General features: G+C 52.1%; 1 protein-coding gene across 1 annotated transcript in view; it reads right to left on the bottom strand.

Moving 5' to 3' along the window:
- Positions 1-19,429, bottom strand: part of OPRD1 (opioid receptor delta 1) — a 38,965-nt gene extending 19,536 nt beyond the window's left edge. Inside the window, exon 1 of the mRNA XM_081817918.1 lies at positions 19,203-19,429. Within this exon, the coding sequence (XP_081674044.1) occupies positions 19,203-19,429 (227 nt within the window). The remainder of the gene's footprint in view (positions 1-19,202) is intronic.
- Positions 19,430-20,474: the final 1,045 nt, after the last annotated feature.

The following is a 20,474-nucleotide window of genomic DNA, read 5'->3' as shown; positions in this document are numbered from 1 at the left end:
CAAACCGTGGCTGTGCGGAGGGGCCCGGTCTGGATGCCAAGACCAAGTGGGGTAAACGTCTGGACGGGCGCTGGCTCCACAGCGTTCTTCTGTTCCTCACACCTTCCTCCACCCTGCTACAGTCCGGGGGGGTTGGAGACAATCTGCTCACAGTCCAGGTGGGGCTGGGGAGAGACAGACCTACAAACATGAGAAAAATGTCACAGGCACCGTGACGAGGCCTGAGGAAAAGAGGTGCATTCAGAACAAAACGTACACCTCTGGTCACAAGGGGTTGGCAACCGGTATTTATGGGCAACAACTCTGTGCCAGGTCTTTCCCAGGCATGAGTTCACGTACTCCTTATATCTAAGACGTGCCCAGCACAGGGACAACATGCTCCTTCATTTATTCCTCCCAGCACCTCCCAGGGTAGAGAGAATTTATGATTCCCCAGTAACAAGGAGCAGTAAAGGGACGTGCCCAAGGCTGTGGAGTCGGAAAGAGGCTGAGTGGAGATTCAAACAGAGTGCTTTTCCCCAGAACCCCAGCTCCTTCCCCTTGACTTCCGTTTCAAACTTCTCCCCTGTGCACCCCTCACAGACTCTCTTTGACAGTTAAAATATAAGCTCCCCAAAGGCCTGGCCTTTGTCTTGCTCCCCACTAGGCACCTAGAACCTACAGCAGTCCCTGGCACAAATAATAACGTGTTCAACACACATTTGGGAAATGAGTAAGTGTCCCATGCGTCTTCCACACAAGACTGGGACATGCTTCGGGGAGGAACCGTGTCCCCTCCATGCTGTATCCCAGGATCAGCCCAAGGCCAGGTCAGAGGGGACACGGTTTACTGGAGGACGCCCAGTGGGACAGAGGAGTCCAGGTGCCTGAGCCTTTAAAGTAACCAGCCACAGGGCGCCTGGGTGGCTCAGTTGGTTGGGCGACTGCCTTCAGCTCAGGTCATGATCCTGGAGTCCCTGGATCGAGTCCCGCATCGGGCTCCCTGCTTGGCAGGGAGTCTGCTTCGTCCTCTGACCCTATCCCCTCTCATGTGTTCTCTCTCTCTCATTCTCTCTCTCTCAAATAAATAAATAAAATCTTAAACAAAAAAAAAATAATAAAGTAACCAGCCACAGACTGAAGAGCTCAGACTAGGACAATTCTTCCTCCCCACTCCCCTCCTCCCTTCCATCCTCAATTCAGAACAACACAGGTCCCCTGAAGGACACCTGAGCCTGACCCTGCTCGCCCTGAATCCAAAGCAGCTCAGTTCTGCCGTGGCCGAAGGAAATGTCAAATCATTTATCCAGAGTAGCTCATTTGTTTCTAACTAAGCTGAGGGGCACGTTTTCCACTCAGACACCACAGCCCATGAGGATCAAAGAAGGGACAAGAGACCTGAAAACAAAACCAATAACAGCAGCAAGGTAAGAGCACCAACCCTCAGTCAGACTGATCTTGTGGCACCTCAGGGACAAATCAAACAAAATGGCTTCAGGGTCAATCAAAACTCATTTGGTTCCAAACAGCATGGATTGCTGGCGTATTTCGAATTAACTTGGTTCCAAACCCTTTTTGAGATCTCAAAAATAATAGCTGCTCACTATGAAATGTTCAAACAACATAGAATCATTTAATAAAGAAAATTTAAAACCACTATTAATATTCCAGACCACTGTTACAGATAACATACAAACACTCATACCCTGTTTTATATAAACGGGATCTTACTTTAATACTGTTGTATAACCTGTTTCTTTCTCTCAAAACTATGCTGTGACCATCTCTCTATGTCCATAGATACAAATTAATATAATTTTTGGTGACTGCCTGTGATTCTAATCCAGAGGTCAACAGGCTTTTTCTGTAAAGGGCCAGAGGGTAAATATTTTAGGCTTTCAGGCCACAGAGGATCTCTGTTGCACATTCTTGTTTTCTCTTTTACAACCCTTTCAAAGTACAAAAACTATTTATAGCTCAAAGACCACACAACAACAGACTGCAGGCCAGATCTAGTCTCACTTGTGGACACTGAAGCTCCTGCATGAAATTACTTAACAAATCCCCTATTGAAAGATATGTAGGTTGTTTCCACTTTTTCGCTATTATAAATAACACTGTGATAAACACCTTTGTGCCCACAGATATCTGTTGATCTCCTGGGGAAAAATTCCTGGAATCTCAGAGCTAGAATGCAACTTCACAGTGAGGGCATTCCCTCTAAGGCCCTCCAAACAAATGGCTATGCACTTTCTGCTTGAGTATGTCCAGAGACGGGGAACTCACCACCGGTAGGCACAATCCACCCTGTTATTGGGACCACATGCAGAGTAAGGAAGTTCTCTCTCTTTTTTCGAGCCAAGGGCTGCCTCTTTCTCAGCTGGCACAACTTTCCCTGGTTCTGTTCACGGAATCACAGTCTAAAACTAACCCTTCTGCCTTCCACATGTTGGAAAATGGCAGGGGTTAAAGTCCACGCATGCCTCATCCAGCTGTGCTGAGACCAGAGTGAATATAAGGAAGTGTTCAGTGCACTTTAGCCATCATGGCTGCTTGGGTTAGCTGCCTGCTCAGCACCATGTGGCCATTCCTCGGCGCCCTCATCTTGGGTTGTTCTGGCACACTCCTGAGTGTGATCATCTGAGGACAGAGGATACCACCGTCTTGGGTTAATGGAGGGCCAAAGATGATGCAGGTCAACTATGTGGTAGGCACACAGAAAGTGCTAGGCCTTCTCCCATCTCCCCAGGCAAATAAGAGAGGCCAACGCCATCTTCTGTGGGAGCTAGAACCTCAAATCCTTTCATGTGGACATATGCCCCAGCCAGCAGGGCCGGCCCCTGTGGACAGGTGTCCAGGTTTGTGCCCCATGGCTGGCCCCATCTGCCCACATCCAGATGCGCTCTTCAGTGTTTCCAAGCTCACCGCTCACTGCCAGTGCAAATACCAGATTAAACTGCACCCCCCTGTCACACAAGTCCCCAAGCTGGCCTCCTCAGCTCACAACTGTGTTCATCTTCTCCTTCTAAACTGCTCCAGAAATTCCCTGCCCCCTGCACATCTACACTGCGGGCCAGGGATTTGGCAGATACCATCACCACCAAGTCTTTAATAACCGTGGTGGGTTGGATGGTGGCCCTGAGAAGGACAAGTCCACATCCCAACCCCTAGTGCCTGTATGTACTGACTTTACTTGGAAAAAGGGTCTTTGCAGACGTGTTTAAGTTAAGGATTTTAAGATGAGACCATCCTGGATTGTCTGGGTGGGCTCTAACACCAGGGACAGGGGTCCTTGTAAAAGACACACAGGCAGAGGAGGAGACAAGGAGCCGACCAGGTGAAGACAGAGGCACAGACTGGAGGGGCGCAGCTATGCGGAGCTGCCAGAAGCTGGAGGAGTCAAGGACGGCCTCTGCCCACGCAACTGCAGAGGGAGCATGGCCCTGCAGACACTCTGTGGACTTCTGGCCTCCAGAACTGTGACAGAATACATCTCTGTGACATTAAGTTCACACTAATGTGTTAGGGCAGCCCTAGGAAACTAGCACAGTAAAGGTGCAGCCCAGACAGAGGCATGGCCTTTGGCACCAGATACACCCAGATTTAAGCCCCAGCCCTGTCTCTAACCAACTGTACAAACTTGGGCAAGTTCTAACTTCTCCCAAGCCTCAGTCTGCTCCTCTGTGAACTGGGTATAAAGATCCTACCACATGATGGTGTGGCGAGAACAAAATAAACTCCTGCCTATGATGTCCCTAGCACGCTGCTCATATCAGAGTGGCTTCTCTTGTCCAGAGGAGGAAAAAGGGCCCAGAATGACACCTGCTTCAGCCATCCTGGCAGTCCCTGGCTCCATCCTGACTCCTGTGCTGGCCTTTGGTAACCTGCCACCATTGCGGTGGGACCCAGAGCCCTGTGCTGGAACCTGAGCACCGGAAGAAGCTCTGATCTGTAACACTGAGTTCCAACATCCTCTCCCACTTTACAGATTGGGAAACTGAGGCCCGGTCAGGGAAGGACAGCTGCACGAGGTGACACCAGGTGTCAGTTCCCTGACTCCTGAGAGGCCAAGTTCTTTCTTCTCTACCAAGCTGTCCTTCTTTTATTTATTTATTTATTTATTTATTTATTTACTGACAGAGACACAGCGACAGAGGGAACACAAGCAGGGGGAGTGGGAGAGGGAGAAGCAGGCTCCCCGCCGAGCAGGGAGCCCAATGCGGCCCTCGATCGCAGGACCCTGGGATCATGACCCGAGCTGAAGGCAGATGCTTAACAACTGAGCCACCCAGGCGCCCCAAAATCTGTCTGGTTTTGATATCAGAGTAATACTAGCTTCATAGAATAAGTTCAGATGTAATTGCCCTTATTACTTTTGAAGCAGATCTCAGACTTCATTTCATTTGTAAATATTTCAGCATATATCTCTAAAATACAAGTATTCCCCCATTGGAACATAGTTTTTTTTTTTAAGATTTTATTTTATTTTATTTATTTATTTATTTATTTTTTAAAGATTTTATTTATTTATTTGACAGAGAGAGACACAGTGAGAGAGGGAACACAAGCAGGGGGAGTGGGAGAGGGAGAAGCAGGCTTCCCGCCGAGCAGGGAGCCCAATGCGGCCCTCGATCCCAGGACCCTGGGATCATGACCCGAGCTGAAGGCAGATGCTTAGCGACTGAGCCACCCAGGTGCCCCCAAGCTGTCCTCCTAGGAACTAAAAGTCTCAGATGAGGGCTCAAGGCGGTTGAGGCCAAAGGGAACGGGGCAGGCTCCTGTCCAAGGCTTCAGAATTCCTGATGAGGGCCTGGGCTCTTAGTAGATGCCTACATTCTAGGTCCCTGCATCCAGCAATTAACCAATGTAGGGTAGGTCCACGGACAGAGCTGTCCCCGTCGCCGTCATCATCTTCACTATCTCTATCTCAGCAGCTATGCTGACTCAGTGCTTACCCGGGCCTGACGTCCTCTACTGAATTCTACCGTGGCGTTCACATAGATTAGCTCACATTCATATAGATTAACTCCAAGGACCCTACGAAATCGCTACTATTATTATCGTCCTTATACAGAAGAGGGAAGTGAGACTTGGGGAGTGTACTGGGTTGAATAGGTGCCCCCAAAATTCATATCGACCTGGAACCTCTGATGTGACCTTTTCTGGAAATAGGGTCTTTGCCGACATAATTAAGATGAGGTCATACTAGATCAGGGTGGGCCCTAACTCCACGATGACTGGTGTCCCTATAAGAGGAAATGCAGAGACACACACAGAGGGAACACGGCCATGGGAAGACAGGGGCGACAATTGGAGAGATGCATTTGCAAGCCCGAGGGACACTAGGGTCTGCTGGCACCCACCAGAAGCGAGGCGAGGAAGGAGTGTTCCCGAGAGCCTTCGCAGGGAGCCTGCCATGCTTGATTTCACACTTCTGGCCTCCTGAACTGTGAAGGATACATTTCTGTTGTTGTAAGCCACCCAGTTCATGGTTATTTGGACGGCAGCCCTAAGACACGAATACAGAGGGGCGAAGCATCTTGCCAGCCGTGGCCTCAAACACAGAAGCGATCTAGGTCTGTTCAAATCGCTCCACTCCCCAATTCTCCCAACAAAAGGACTTTCTCTTCCATCAGGAATACAGAATGTGAGCACTGAAAGGAAAGGTGGTGGGTGAGAGTGTTTACCGAGCACTTACTCTGTTACACTTATACTTACACTTACACTTAGCTGTGCGGCTAACTGAGCACCACGAGTGTGTCTGTATCCCACTGGGTCTGCACGGGACGTGAGCTTTCGCCTCATTCTACAGGTGAGGAATCCCAGGCTCAGAGGGCAGAAGTAAGTCACCGAAAGTCCCACGGCTAGGAGTGGCAGGGCTGGGCCTTGGGTCCCTCGGACTCCAGAACCTAACCTCTACCCCGTCTTCTTCTCCCTGTGCATCGAGCTCAATCCCTTTGTTTCACAAAGGAGGAGGACAAGGCACTGCAAGAGCGGTGATCACAGAGGCTCTGCCCACAGTGGGGAACAAACAGCTTAAACAAAGCATCTGCCCGCCAGCCAGCCAAGGTCCGGCTGGGGCTCCCTCTATTTGTACACAAAGGGTGGTTGCTCTTCCCACTGGCAAAACAAGCCCTCTGGGCAGCAAGGGCTGCAAGCTGTCCCTGCCCACCATTTAACAGGAGTGGCAAGTCGCCAGAAATTAATTAGCTGTCTCAGTTTTGGCACAGCCTGAGGAAGGAAAGTGGTTAATTAGAACAAGGCATGTCACAGGAGAAGTTTAAAGGCTGGAACATGGAAATAAAGGGCCCTGAGTTGAACATGAGTGGGGGCCAGGGTGGCCAGGTCACGCTCAGCAATAAACAGGGCAGAGACCTGTGCCGTTCAGCTCAAGAACCACAACCCGCGCATGGAAGCCAGCAAGAAGCTCTTCTCCATCACCCTGGCTCTGCTTCTGGCTTAAGGGTGGCTGGGCCAGGGAATGGGGCAGCCAGACACAACAGAGGCCCCAAGAAAGCAGAGTTCCTCAAGTGTAGCATGTCAGCCCACGGTCTCTGGAAATAGGACATGCCCCTCCTACAAACACCTACTGACCTGCTGTCTGAATGTCAGACCCAAGGCTGGGGCTCGAGCTGTGAGCGAAGGCTACCCCCACCCCACACACACACACCTGCTCCTCTGAAGAGAGAGGGAGAGATGAGCAACCAAGTGCTTGAAAAACTATGTGTGAATGGGGAACACAGAGGACACTGTGGCAACACAGAGGAGGGGGGAGTCTCTTGGCCCGGGGGCATTAGAGAAGGCTCCCCGGAGGAGGGATTTACGAAGCCGAGAAGCAAAGCGTTACTCTAGAGAGAAGAGAGGCCTGAGGTTCCCGCACATCTTCCCCTTTGTCTTGCGGTTGGAGGATTTTTATCATAGATCCCAAGTACTCCACAGAGAGAACCTCATTAACGAAGTGTCAACTAGATATTTAGGAAATAGTGATGTTTCCTTCAGGTCAGGGATGGAGCTAGGAAATAGTATAGAAGATGAATGGGACACAGATCCCACCCTCCAGGAGCGACCAGTTGGAAAGGGAAGGCAAACACTGGAATGAGCAATTACGTTACAACTAGAAAACACGGATTCATGACCATCTACTTGTGTGTAGCTCCCCTCATTCTATGCGAGGCAGGGACAAAGACACTTGATTTACATCGTTGCATTTCATCCTCACAACAAATGACTGTGGTAAGTAAGCATCATCACCACATTTGGCAGATGAGAGGACTGAGGCTCAGAAAGGCAGAGAAACTTGCCCAAGGTCACACAGCCTATAAGCTCTAGTACCAGGACTCAAGCCTGGCTCTGTCTGATTCTGTGATGATTAGTTTTATGCGTCAACCTGGCTGGGCTCCAATATCCAGTTATTTAATCAAACACCAATCAATCTAGTTGTTGCTGTGAAGGTATTTTGTAGATGTGGTTAATATATGCCATCAGTTGACTTTAAGGAAGTTATCCTTGGTAATGAGGCTCAACCTTAAGAGCAAAACTGAGGGGAAGAAGAAATTCTGTCAGTTGACTGCAGCATCCGCTGTTGCCCGAGAGTTTCCAGCCGACCAGCCTCGCTAGACCCCACAACTGCATAAGCCGATGCCTTGAAATACATCCTTCTGGTTCTTTTTTTCTGGTAGGACCCTGTCTGATACAGACCTGAAAGGCCATGCTCTAGGCTAAAGTGGATGCCAGGGAGCTACACACTCTCCGCACCAGAGAAGGGGCAAAGACCCAGCCCCCAGGGAAGCGTTGTAGAGATTGAGAGTTTCCAAGCAAGGTCCCCTATAGGAAGCCTTATAATATTGCCAAAGTACACGCTCATTTTTGCCATAGTTGGATTTGATGGATTCTTGATAATTCGGAGTCCTTACCATCGCCAAGTAAATGTCCCACAATTCCATGTAAAAATACTGCATGCAAGTTTGTCATTCTTAGTGACCACAGTGTGGGTAATATGGGGACGATACAGTTTGCCTCACCTGTCCCCAGCCCCCAAGGGATACTCCTTGAGGACAATGGGCAAGGCCGGCCCCGTGCAGAGCACTTCACATCCATTCTCTCCTTTGACTCACACCCACCGTGGGAAGTGGATGCCTATGTACTCCCATTTTGCTCACAGAAGGAAACTGACCCACAGGGCAGAGGTGTTTGTCTAGGAGTACCGAATGGACAGAACGAGGATCCAAAGTCAGATAGTCCAAAAAACCCAGGTTTCTCCCCTCTAGGCCTTTGGCCATGCTGGGCCTTACTTATCACATATCCCTCTGCCTGACACACAAGAGTTTCACTTTTGTTTTATTTATTAACAATTTATTATTTTAATACCTTTACAACTCAGTCTACCCTGCTCCACGGCCTCTCCTGATCCCGGCTGCTATAAAAAAAGTCATTTTTCACAGTTGGAATCAGAGGGTGTCATGAATCCCACTTTCTCAGCCACTGCTTCACAATCTCTTGGCACATACAGGCTCTGGGAGTCAGGGAGCCTTGGTTCATGGGCTGACTGGCCCCGGGCAAGTGAATTAGCTTCTCTGAGCCTCAGTGTCCTCATCTGTCAAATGGAGAGAAATGTGCTACCAGCCTCAGAGCGTCGGGAGAATTAAATGAGATAATACGTGGAAGGCCCTTGGCACAGAGCTGACCACCCTGTCAGCACTCGAGAAAGGTCAGCAGCGCTATTTTTGGTGTGAAGTCCTGTGGAGTCAATATGCCATGCTTTGCTGGGATGACAGGGCCTGAGCAGGTGAAGGAAGTGTCTTAGGGCTACCTGCCCCTCCCAGAGAACAGCCCTCTGGCCACAGGCTGGGCTCCACTTCCCTTCCCCAAGGAGGAACGGAAAATCACTAGATGGGGGGCCCTTCCTAGCACTTCAGGAGCATGAGTTTTTGTAACCGAGGGAAACAGTTTATCTCCATCTGCCCTGCAGGGGCATCTGGGCTGGCCTGGAGAAGCAGTTTTTCTCCCTTGGCTTAATCTTGTCCCAGGTTCCCGAGTGCTGGGAAACCAGCCAGAAAGCATCATTATCACCAACAACTTCCTGTTCCGGGCCAGGCCCTGAGCTAGGGCCATACATCTCCCTTCACCTTCACCTTCACCTTCACCATTCCCTCTGCCTAAAACACTTCCTCTCAGAGGCAGTCCTCTGCTTGTCTCCTCGTCCCCGACGTCACCATATATAACTGCACTCTCTCTCACGGTCAACTGTAACCTTGGCCTTACATCTACTCGTTTACTGTCTATCTTTTCCCCCACTAGAATGTTGGCTTCATGAGGGCAGGGACTGTGTCTTGATCACTGTTACATGCCTAGCCCCCAGAACCATGGCTGGTATTAGGAGGGGCTGTGGAATGTATGTTTGCCACAACCCTGTGAGGTAGGTGATTTTCTATCATCCCCATTTTACAGGTGAGATGAGTCCAAGGCTGGAGGCCAGCGAGAGGCCGACCTGGGTTTGAACCCCCATCTCTCTGCAATGTTCGGGGTTCAAATCCCTGGCTCTGCCCCGGGAATCTTGGACTTCTCTGGGCCCGTGAGACATCAGTGGCCCCCAGGCCGGGTTGCCCTGTAGAGGAACCCACTCCCCATGCTCCTGGGTACGACTATTTCTAGCTACCCTTTGGCTCTCCCTTAGCCCAGGTAATCCAAAGAGTGGAAAGAGAGGCAAGGGGGGACAAGGGGTTAGGAAAGGCAAGTTCCAGTCCTGCCCTGGCCACTAAGTCAAGAGACACTGAACCTCTCCATGCCTCGGTTCCCTCATTTTTCAATCAGAGGGGCTGAACTTGACATACAGGTGGCAAAAGACAGGGCAATGGCTAAGAGGGTGGGCTCTGAGATCAGAGTGACCTGATTTCAATCTGACTCCGGGACTTGGAGCATGTAACAGGACTTCTCTGTGCCTCAAGGCTCCTCACCCATAAAAGAGGGCAACAAACTCACCTCATATGGGTCTGTGAGGATGAAATGGGGTAATATCTATATCTCTCTAAGCAGACTGCCTGGCCCAAAATGAGTGTTTAGTAAAGAGAATCTTCATCCACGATTCACAGCCCTATGCCTTGGTGAAAAGGTCACCTCGGCAGGGGAGAAGAGTGAGGCCATTTCCGCCTCTCCCTGTGTTGTGTTCACTGGATGGGGCTTTTTGACCTCACAGGACTTTGAAGTTTGAGTTCTTTCAATTAACCAAGACTCAGAAAGCTACAGAAGACAAGATTCTTCCCGTACACACCCACCCTGGCCAGAGACAAAGCTGTTGATTTCTGCAGCTGCTCTGGGAGCTATAAATCAAAAGAACCCAACCCAGACACCCCACCCCACCCCACATCCCCCAGCTGGTAATAGGGCCACTGCAGCCTGCATGATGGTAAATTGCTAATTTAAGCCAGGCTTTCTGCTCAAGCCCACGATTATCCCTCTTCCTGTGCATGTTATGATGTTCTGGGTAGCCAATTGGATTTAGAGGTCCCAGGACTCGGAGGTTAATGAAATCATGACTTGCCCTTTGCATAGCCTCCAGACAGGCATCATCTGCCAGGAAGGGGAAAAGGGGAATCTGAGATCACAGCATCTCTGAATCTCAGTGGTGGGGAGGGGAGCCTACAATCATGTTTATCTTTTCTCCACCCAAATCTCCAGTGCTGTGCCTCCACCCAGTGGTTTTCCAGTGTCCTCTTGCATACCTTCAGAGATGGTATGCATCTCCTACATTACACAGCAGCCCATACCTATTTGGAGAGTTTTCTAAAGATTTATTTATTTATTTTAGAGAGACAAAGAGATAGCATGTGTGGGAGCACGAGTAGGGGGGAGGGCAAAAGGAGAGGGAGAGAGAAATTTAAGCAGACTCCGTGCTGAGCACGGAGCCCAACACGGGGCCTGACCTCACAACCCTGAGATCATGACCTGAACTGAAACCAGGAGTCAGATGTCCAACCAACTGTACCACCCAGGCGCCCCTGGAGAGCTTTGACTGTTAGAAATTTCCTTGTATTGGGCGCCTGGGTGGCTCAGATGGTTAAGCGTCTGCCTTCGGCTCAGGTCATGATCTCAGGGTCCTGGGATCGAGTCCCGCATCGGGCTCCCTGCTCGGCAGGGAGCCTGCTTCTCCCTCTGCCTTTCTCTGTCGCTCTGTCTCTCATGAATAAAAAAAAAAAAAAATCTTAAAAAAAAAAATTTTCCTTGTATAAATAATAAGAGGTGTACACAAATATACGTGTTCAAGAATGTCCACAGATGAATTGTTTAGATTGGCATAATATTGAAAATAACATAAGTCCCCCCCAAGAGAACACATTCATACAATGCAGCCATCAAAAAATCATGTTTTTAAAGAATGTTTGATAACGGGCGCCTGGGTGGCTCAGATGGTTAAGCGTCTGCCTTCGGCTCAGGTCATGATCCCAGGGTCCTGGGATCGAGTCCCGCATCGGGCTCCCTGCTCCTTGGGAGCCTGCCTCTCCCTCTGCTTCTCTCTCTCTCTCTCTCTGTCTCTCATGAATAAATAAATAAAATCTTTAAAAAAAAAAGAATATTTGATAACATGACAACACACTCATGATATAATGTCAGGTGAAAAGCAGCTTACAAAGTATTATATATAACATGATCACTATTCCAATACTGTGATCCTGATATGATTAAGACACACACACACACAGAGGCAAAAAGAGAGAGAGAGATGAGAAGGAAATACACCAAAATGACAAAGCTTTTTCTCTTTGTAGTGAGATTATGGGTAATGTATGTCTCTAGTTAAACTTCTCCATATTTTCTGAAATAACTGTGTTACCTTTACAGCAAAAGAAAATTTTTAATATTGAGCTGATAAAACTTCCCTATACATCTACCCAATAATTCCAGTTCCTCTGGGGCTCAATAAATACTGATCGATGGGGCGCCTGGGTGGCTCAGTCGTTAAGTGTCTGCCTTCAGCTCAGGTCATGATCCCAGGATCCTAGAATCGAGCCCCGTGTGGTGTTGGGCTCCCTGTTCAGCAGGGAGTCTGCTTGTCCCTCTCCTTCTGCTCCCCCACCGCCCCACCGGCCCCCAACTCATGCTCTCTCAAATCAATAAATAAAATCTTTAAAAAAATAAAAATAAATGCTAATCGAAAGAATGAGAAACAAGCCTTTGAAACAAACATGATGGAAAATGTTTACTGAGGGGCGCCTGGGTGGCTCAGTCGGTTAAGCATCTGCCTTCAGCTCAGGTCATGATCCCGCAGTCCTGGCATCAAGTCCTGCATTGGGCTCCCTCTTCGGCAGGAAGTCTGCTTCTCCCTCTATCCCTTCCCCCTGCTTGTTCTCATTCTCTCTCTGTCAAATAAATAAATAAAATCTTAAAAAAAAAAATGTTCACTGAAAACTTGCCAAATGCCTGCTTCTGTGCTGAAGTCCTTCACATCATGCCTCATAAACTTCTCAAAACCACCCTATGGAGCTCTAATGCTACTCCCATTTCACAGATGAGAAAACTGAGGCTCAGAGAGGTTGTGAATGGCTGAGGTGCGCTCTCTCAGTAAACGGCACGGCTGGGCCCTGATCCCATGTCAGTCTGGTCCGACATCTGGGCTGTCAACTGCTGTCAGCCACGCAGAGGCCTCGGAGGTCTGCAGACTGCAATCTGCCCGCTCCCCCCTTCCTCTAACTAGATGTCACTAGCTCTCGCTCCACATGTCTCGTGGACAACAGTGGCAGAGTGGACACGGAGTAGGTTTGGAGTCAGAAAGATCTGAGTTTGCACCTTTTGGACCGTGGGAGGTGGCTGCTCCCTCTGAGCCTTCCCACCCTCATCTATCCATAAGAGTCCACAGCCGCCATTGCGGGGCCGTCGTGAGGGATGGAGAAGCAGCAGCTCAGGAGAGGCTGCCTGGTGCCCTTGGTGACTCTGGGCTCACCCCAGTGCATCTGTGAGTCACACACACTCCCCAGGGAATGAACCCAAGAACTGGAAAGCATCAGGCGGTGGGCAAGGCCAGGAGGTACCACGGGGACACCAGTTGGGGCTGCTTGCTCTCCCTGCTCAGCCTCGGGGGTGGGGCGGGTCATGTGGCCCAGCCTCCTGCCTTCTGGAAGGTCGCACAGCACTCCACTGTATGTATGTATGTATTTATTTTAAAAAGGACATTGGGTTTTCTTTGTTTTTAGAGAAGGAAGGGGAGAGGGGCAGAGGGAGAGGGAGGCAGAGAGAACCCTAAGCAGGCTCCATGCCCAGCACGGAGCCCAACATGGGGCTCGATCTCATGACCCTGAGATCGTGACCTGAGCTAACATGAAGAGTCGGACGCTTAACCGACTGAGCCACCCAGGTGCCCCAGCACTCCATTTTAGAAAGGGAACAAGTGAGGCCAGGGTTTCACTGACGCATCCAAAGTGGCACAGCTCTCTTCCATTGCCCTAAGCCAGCCTCTTGGGTTTCCCCGCATTGAGGCGCTCCCCCTCTGTTCCACCCCATGCCCACCCACACTCAATTCATCCTCTTGAACACCATTCTGCACAGATCGCTCCGAGTCCTCTTCCCCATGGCCTGTGGCTCAAAGCTCCCTCATTTCCCGGTACAGTCACCTTAGCTCCCCGAGAGCCCGTCCGGCCTCGGCTCCCACTGCCCAGACCTGCAACTCCTGCCCCAGGGCAGCCTCTGGCCCCTGACACCACCGTGTCGGCCGGTCTCTGGGTCTCTCCTCCGTCCCCGGCCCCCCTCCCCGCCAGAGCAGTCCAGCCAAAGCTCAGCGCACAGCAGACGCTCCTGACAACCATACCAGGCCGAGGAGGACACCTACTTGCGAGGGCGGGTCCACCTTCCTAGCCACCCTGGCCCCTGGCACTCACTCAGCTCGGCCCCGGGGTGAAATTCCCCGCCCTCCGCAGCTCTCCGTGACCCTGGGAACCTCGCTTTGCTCTTGCTGTTCCCTCTGCCAGGAATGTTCCGCCCCTCTCCAAGTAGCCAACTGCTCCTGCCCCTTCGCGAGGCAGCACACGCAGGACCTCCTCTGGCTGGGTCAGGGGCTTGCCCTGGCCTCCCACAGCTCCAGGAAGCTGGAGGACCGGGCGGTGTGAGAAGCCAGGGGCCGTGTGGAAGCTTCAGCTGCGGGTCTGGGCCATGGGAGCTGAGGCTGGATGGGCTGGCAGGGGTCGGCATCAGCAAATGCTTGTTGAGTAAGTAGATGTGCAGACAGTTCAGGAAGCAGGCAAGGGGCAAAGATGGAAAACGTAAACAGTGAGGCCCCAGAGCCGAGCTGCCTGCCTGGAGCAGTTAATCACAGCACCTGGCACACACTGAGGGCCTACTGTGTGCTTGGTGCTGGGCCACAGCCTCTACACACATGAGCTCATCTGATCCTCTCCCAAATCTACCCGGATCACCCCAATTTTACAGATGTAGAAACAAGGCTCAGGCAGGGCAAGCTGTTTTCCCAAAGCCACACCGCTAGGACATGGTCGAGCTGAGATTAAGACCTCACTGGGCTCTCACCTGGCCTGGGGGCCATGGGTCCACGGACTCCAACCCAGGTAAGAGAGGGGAGGGAGACACAAGGCAAGGGGCTCATTCTGGGCCTCCAAAAAAACAAGGTGGGGACTCAGAGCTCCCAATCCTGCAAAGTTGACCCCTGAGCACCTGTCCCAGCAACCCCTGGCACGTCGGTAGTAGAGAAAGGGGACAGCCAGAACTCCTCATTCATCTGTCATGACCCCGCCCCAGCCCAGGCGCCCCGGCCCAACCTCCCTTCCCGGCTCTGTGCGGCAGGCACTCGGGTTGGGAGGGAAAACATGCTGCTTTACCAATGTCGGCCTGTCGTCTTTAGGACAAAGATGTGTCTGAGTCAGGTACTATGATCCACACTTCATAAATGAAGAAACTGAGGTGCAGGGTGGCAGTCCAACTCACTAAAGATCTTAGGAGGTAGCAGAGCCACACTTGATCTGAGGAGAAGTCAGAAGAGACAGGGGCCAAGGGAGAGACCAAGGGGCAGAAAAGCGCGGGGCCTGAAATAGTCATGAAGAGGCAGCCTGAGGCTGGTTACATGCAGGGGACAGGGTGGGGGAGGGAGGGCTGGTCAGAGACACAGCAGGGTACGAGCCTGCTGAAACCAGGACCGGGGAGAGGTGCAGGCAGGGAGACAGGGCAGGCTAGGGAACAGACAGGAGGCCGTGTGGAAAAGCATCGACTCCATTCTCCTGCTGGGTTCTGGGACAGGCAAACGAGGAAGCCCTGGGCCATGCAGAGGGAAGATATGCAGGGTCACCTGTCAGAGATGGGGGTCTGCTAAGCCCTTCACACCCTGCCCTACCCAGTGGGCCACCAATGGGAACTCTGAGATGCCAACCCTGCTCAGGGCACTGCCCACCCAGAAAGAGGGGCTGTCGGGCTTCTGCTCTGAGGACCCACAGGGTCACCACACTGGCTGAACTCACACTGTGGGACTAAGGGGTGATGCTCTGCCTGGGGACCAGATGTCCCCAAAATCCTGCTCATACTTCACAGAAGCCTCGGGAACCATAGACTGTTTGCTAAAAAGCACAATTCCCAGAGGCCCCTCTTGGGCATCCAAAAGGATGAGTGGGCTTCTCAAGTGGGTCCGTGAAGGAGGGAGAGGGCCAGAGTGTGGGGGAGGCAGGAATGGAGGGTGCTTCATGATGTGGGATTCTGAGGTTCTTTTTTCTCAGCCCCTCATCCAGGTCAGGCTCTTCCCTCAGCCTCTTAGTTAGCTACCCACCCCTCATCCTTCAGCTTCTCAGAGGTCTTCTCTGAACTCCCTGACTAGGTGAGACCCCACACACATTGTGGGCTCCCAAAGCCCCCACCTACTCTTCCATCGCCCTCAGCACAAACACAAGTTTGTTAAATGACTAGCTGATGTTTGTCAGTTCTCCCACCAGGAGGGCAGAGACAATGTATTTTTTTCCTCACCATTGTATCTCAGCATCTAGCCCAGTGTATCCATAGAATTTTCTTGAATGAGTTAATTCTTTTCATTCCTTCACAGACAGCCAATCCCTTTTCTCAAAGTGTGTAAATGGCTCAGCTACAACACTGTTAATCCTCACCACAGGCCCGGACACACTGTTGCTATTCCCACTTTACAGGGGAAGAAATAAACCTCAGAGAGGTAAAGTCGCTACCCCAAACACACGGCAACAAAGTGGCTTTGAACTCAGGATTTAAACCTAGATACGTCTGGCTTCAGAGCCCCAGCTCTGCCACTACATACCACCCCACTTGCACACCCCAAGGGTTTCTCTGGATCTTCCCTTGGAAACCTGCCCCTGCCCCCAACTGTCCGAGCTCAGGACTGACAGGCAGAATTCATTCCTTCAACCATTCATTCATTCAACCAATCAACTGACCCACCAAGTCCTGCGTGGGGTGCCAGGAAACCAGGTAGATCAGGGGCTTCTCTCCATCCTGGGCTCCCCTCTTTCCACTGCTCTTGGGACTTTGCCAGCAGAAGCAGAGCACTAGGCAGCTGCCCTATCCTTAGCCTCAGTGTCAGTGGGGAAGAATTCAATGCCAGCCCCATCATTACCCCTCCCCCCAGGACAGCAGCCTAAAATACTTGGGCCAAATAATGTGTAGGTTCACAATCCTTTTGTCTCCATTGTTCTCAGATGACCTAGGACATGAGGAAGGACAGAATTCTGCCCCCTCCTCCCATGCAATTCTTTGACTATCGCCTACCCCAGGCAGCTCTGGAAAAAGTTCTAGACTTGAAGTCACAAGACCAGGGTTTTAGTTCCAGGTCTGGAGCTAGCTGTGGGACCTTTGGAGAACAAGTCACCCTGCCTCTCTCTGAACCACAGATTCCATATCTGCAAAATGGAGGTGATCATATTGAGGATTCTAATGCCCATCCCACAGGCTTGTAGGTGAGGATTAAATCATTCAGACCCAAAGAGACAGTTATCACATACATGATTGGCCCGGGAAACGTCTTAGCAACACGGGAACCTCTGGGGGCCAGCTATGTTGCTTGCAAGATGTGTTTGATAATGGGATTTGGGGAAGGTTGGTTGGGAGCAGTTCCAGCAAGATGAGCCCAGAGCATTCCTCTAGTGGATCCTCAGAAGTGAGGGGCCTTCCCCTGGCTCACTGGGAGTGGGGGAGCTGTGCTCATCAGCCCAACAGCCAGAGTCCCCGGAGAAGAGGCTGGGAATGGGACTGAACACACTGACACAGCTCTCCCCACTCTTCAGCACCTACAGCTCCCCAGAGAGTGTACGTGGGCAGAACCTGGAACTCTGAATCTTAGCTATCCTCAGGCCCACTTAGGACAAATGCCTCTTTCACCCTCCCTTCTTTAAACGGCACTAGATTCTAAGGGATCTGGAAAATTCCTCCTCTTCATCACACAGACAGCTTCCATTTGCTGGGTCCAGGCACCAGGCCAGCTGCATTTTATATGTTTGTTCACTGACACTTCACAAAAACCCTGTTGAAGAAGGTTCTATTATTACCCCATTCTATAGATGAAGAAACTGAGGCTCAAAGAGACAGTTATGTACCCAAGTCACAGAGCCAGTTCACGGCAGGGCTGGGATTCATACTTAGGTTGGCCCCACTCTGAAGCCTGAACTACCTTCAAAGACGAAGTGGGGAGAATCAGTGACAAAACACACAGCAAAGATCAATCCTGCCTGTGCTTGGGGGAATTTTCCCACTGTAGCTGGTAATGAGTCACTGAAAGCACAGGAAATTCTTGTGCCCTTCACTCTTCCTGGGGGAGCAAAGATGCCAAAGCCCCCTCAACACCCACACACCCATCCAATGCTCCAATGCACGACACTCTGTCCTGCAGAGATCCCAGACTCTGGAATTCAGACTCCCACCTGAGGAGACTGGGTCTCTATTCTTCAGACAGGGAAACTGAGACAGATGTAGCAGATGGTGGGACAGGGGGACTGGGGTGCCCACTGTGATGGGCATCAGTGACTGGGGGAAGACCACAGTTCATATCTGAGTCCAACTTCCGAGCTCACAATCTGCCCTCTGCCCTGCTGGGTGGCACCACAGCCCAGAGAGGTTTGGGGCTGTGCCCTCGGTCAACCAGCATGGATGACCCTTTTCCAAGTATCAGTAAATACAAGGGCATCTTTGTCGTTATATGGATAGGAGTTTCCTTTCGATCCTTCTTGCCCATGTCTGAGCTGGTAGAACTGGGTCAGGAGGCTGCTTCCAGGCAAGCTGATGATGTTTTAGATTCTCTGAGAAAGTCCCAGCACTCTACATAGATACCGAGAAGAGAATTCCGCTTCCTGGGATGAAAGCACAAACTCCACTCCCGCCCAAACAAACCAGTGCTGCCTCTAGCAGAAAGAAAAGCCTGTTCGAGAAGAGGAGAGAGTGAGACGGGGCATTTGTGAGGGGCTGAGACTTCGCTGAATCACTTCCAGAGCTTGAGACCAGATGGCCACCGAGGAGGGAAGCAGATGACTGGCTGGCCCACAGCCCTTGCCCGCTGTACCCAGAAGCCGTGGGCTCTCCCTCAGCAAACACACACACAGGTGCACAAACACAGGGCTCCAAAGCCACTCCGGGAGCTCTCCTCCCCCGCGGGTTTCAAGGACTTGACAAGAAACAACACAGTCATACAGTCACAGTCTCATACAGAGAGACTCACCCACTGACAGTGTGGGACAAGCACACACCAACACAGGACCCCCAAGAGATGGTCATCAAATGGGACTTGGGAAATGTCCCCACAGCATGGTGCAGACACCCAAGCGCTCTCCCGTCCCCCCACCCGCACAGAGAGCCGGCTCCCCAGAAGCCCACTCCCAGGAAGTTTTTAGAGGTCCAAACACTCAATACATTTGTACTGTCACCAACACAAAACCACCCACTCACAAACTGTAACAGACACACTAACTGTCGCCAAACTATCCCACATAGCCTCATGCAGAAGAAAGGGGATGCGAACAAACGATCAAATGTCATTTAGTCTCACACACACACACACACACACACACACACACACACACACTCTCTCTCTCTCTCTCTCTCTCTCTCTCTCTCTCTCTCTCTCCAGCGTTCTTCCCTCAATGAAAGTGGTCTCCTCGCTGGGCCCCAGGCTCCCCCTGCAGGAAGTGCGGAGGCGCGGGGAGCCCGGGGTCCGAGGTCAGGGTCCCTGGTCCGAGGTCCCCACTCTCACCCGGGGTGGGGAGCGGGGGGACAGGCCGCAGAGGACTCACCGGACGATGCCGAACATGACGAGCACGTTGCCCAGCAGCCCCACGGCGCACACGGCCGAGTAGAGCGCGGTGATGGCGATAGCCAGGGCGAGGGACGAGGCGCTGCGGGCGGCCGGCGGCCCCGACGCATTGGCGCCCTCGCTAGGGAAGGCGCTGGGGAAGGCGTCCGAAGTGTTGGCGAGGAGCGGGGGCTGCAGCGCGGCGTCGGCGGAGGGGGCCGGCTCCATGGCTGCCGGGCGGCGGGCGCCGCGTCCCTCCCCGCCGTGCGCCCTGGGCGCAGAGACCCGGTGCGAGCAACGCGCGAGGGCCCGAGGCCGCGGCCCCGACGCCACGGGCTACAGCGCCCCGGCCACCCGGCCGGCCCCGCGCCGCCCTCCGCGCCTGGCCGCCCGCCCCGCCTGCGCCCCCTCCAACCCCAGCGGCCGCCCGCTCTCCCGGCCCCGAGCGCTCTGAGCCCGAGCCGCTGCGGGCTCCTCGGACGCGCCCGCCGCGCGCACCACGTGGCCCAGAGGAGGCCGCCAGTCTGCGCCCGCGACCAGGGGCGGGCGCTGCACCACCGGCTTGGAGCTGGGCCGGGGAAGCTTCCCACTCCTCCCTAGGGATGCTCCGCGGGCTCGGGTGCACCCCGACCCCGGCCAGGGGTCACCTCCTCACCCTTTGCCGCTTTGGAGTCAGAAGGAACGGGATGTAAATTCTGCGTTTCGCCCCTACTCTAAGGAACAGAGTGACCTTGAGCAAGTCACTTAAGCTCTCTCAACCTCATTTTCCTCGGCTGTAAAATGGGGATCCTCGCACCTCCTCACTCTGAGTGTTGTTGTGGAGAGGAAGATGACCCGAGTAAAGAACTCAGCACGGTGCCAGGCACACAGGTAGGTGCTCCATAAATAACATTATCAGCCCTGATTTTCCTGCACCCTATTCATTTGCTCAACAGATGTTTTTGGGTGCCGAATATAAGAGCCGGGTACTATTGGGGAATCCATCCATTAGTGAACAAACCCAGATGCGGAGCCTACCTCCTGGGGTTTACAGCCCTGTGGCCAATCAATCCTAAGATCACACTACTGAAGACAAAGTGAAGGAAAACAAGGCAAGGCATTCCTGTGGCAGGGCCAGGAAAACCCAGAGGTCAGCATGTGAAGTTTGGGGAGGAACTAACTTAGTGAAGAAACAAGTAAAGGGCATTGTAGACAAAGGAACCACATGTAGCAAAGACCTTGTGGTCAGAAAAACTAAAAGGAGGTCAGGAAGAGGACAAAGCAGGGAGCAAGT

The sequence above is a fragment of the Leptonychotes weddellii genome, chromosome 4 (genome assembly GCF_054177405.1).
Source record: "Leptonychotes weddellii isolate Sample4059 chromosome 4, ASM5417740v2, whole genome shotgun sequence".
NCBI classification, from domain to species: domain Eukaryota; kingdom Metazoa; phylum Chordata; class Mammalia; order Carnivora; family Phocidae; genus Leptonychotes; species Leptonychotes weddellii.
The sequence above is the reverse complement of the archived record's forward strand: the minus strand, read 5'-3'. Positions and strand labels throughout refer to the sequence as shown.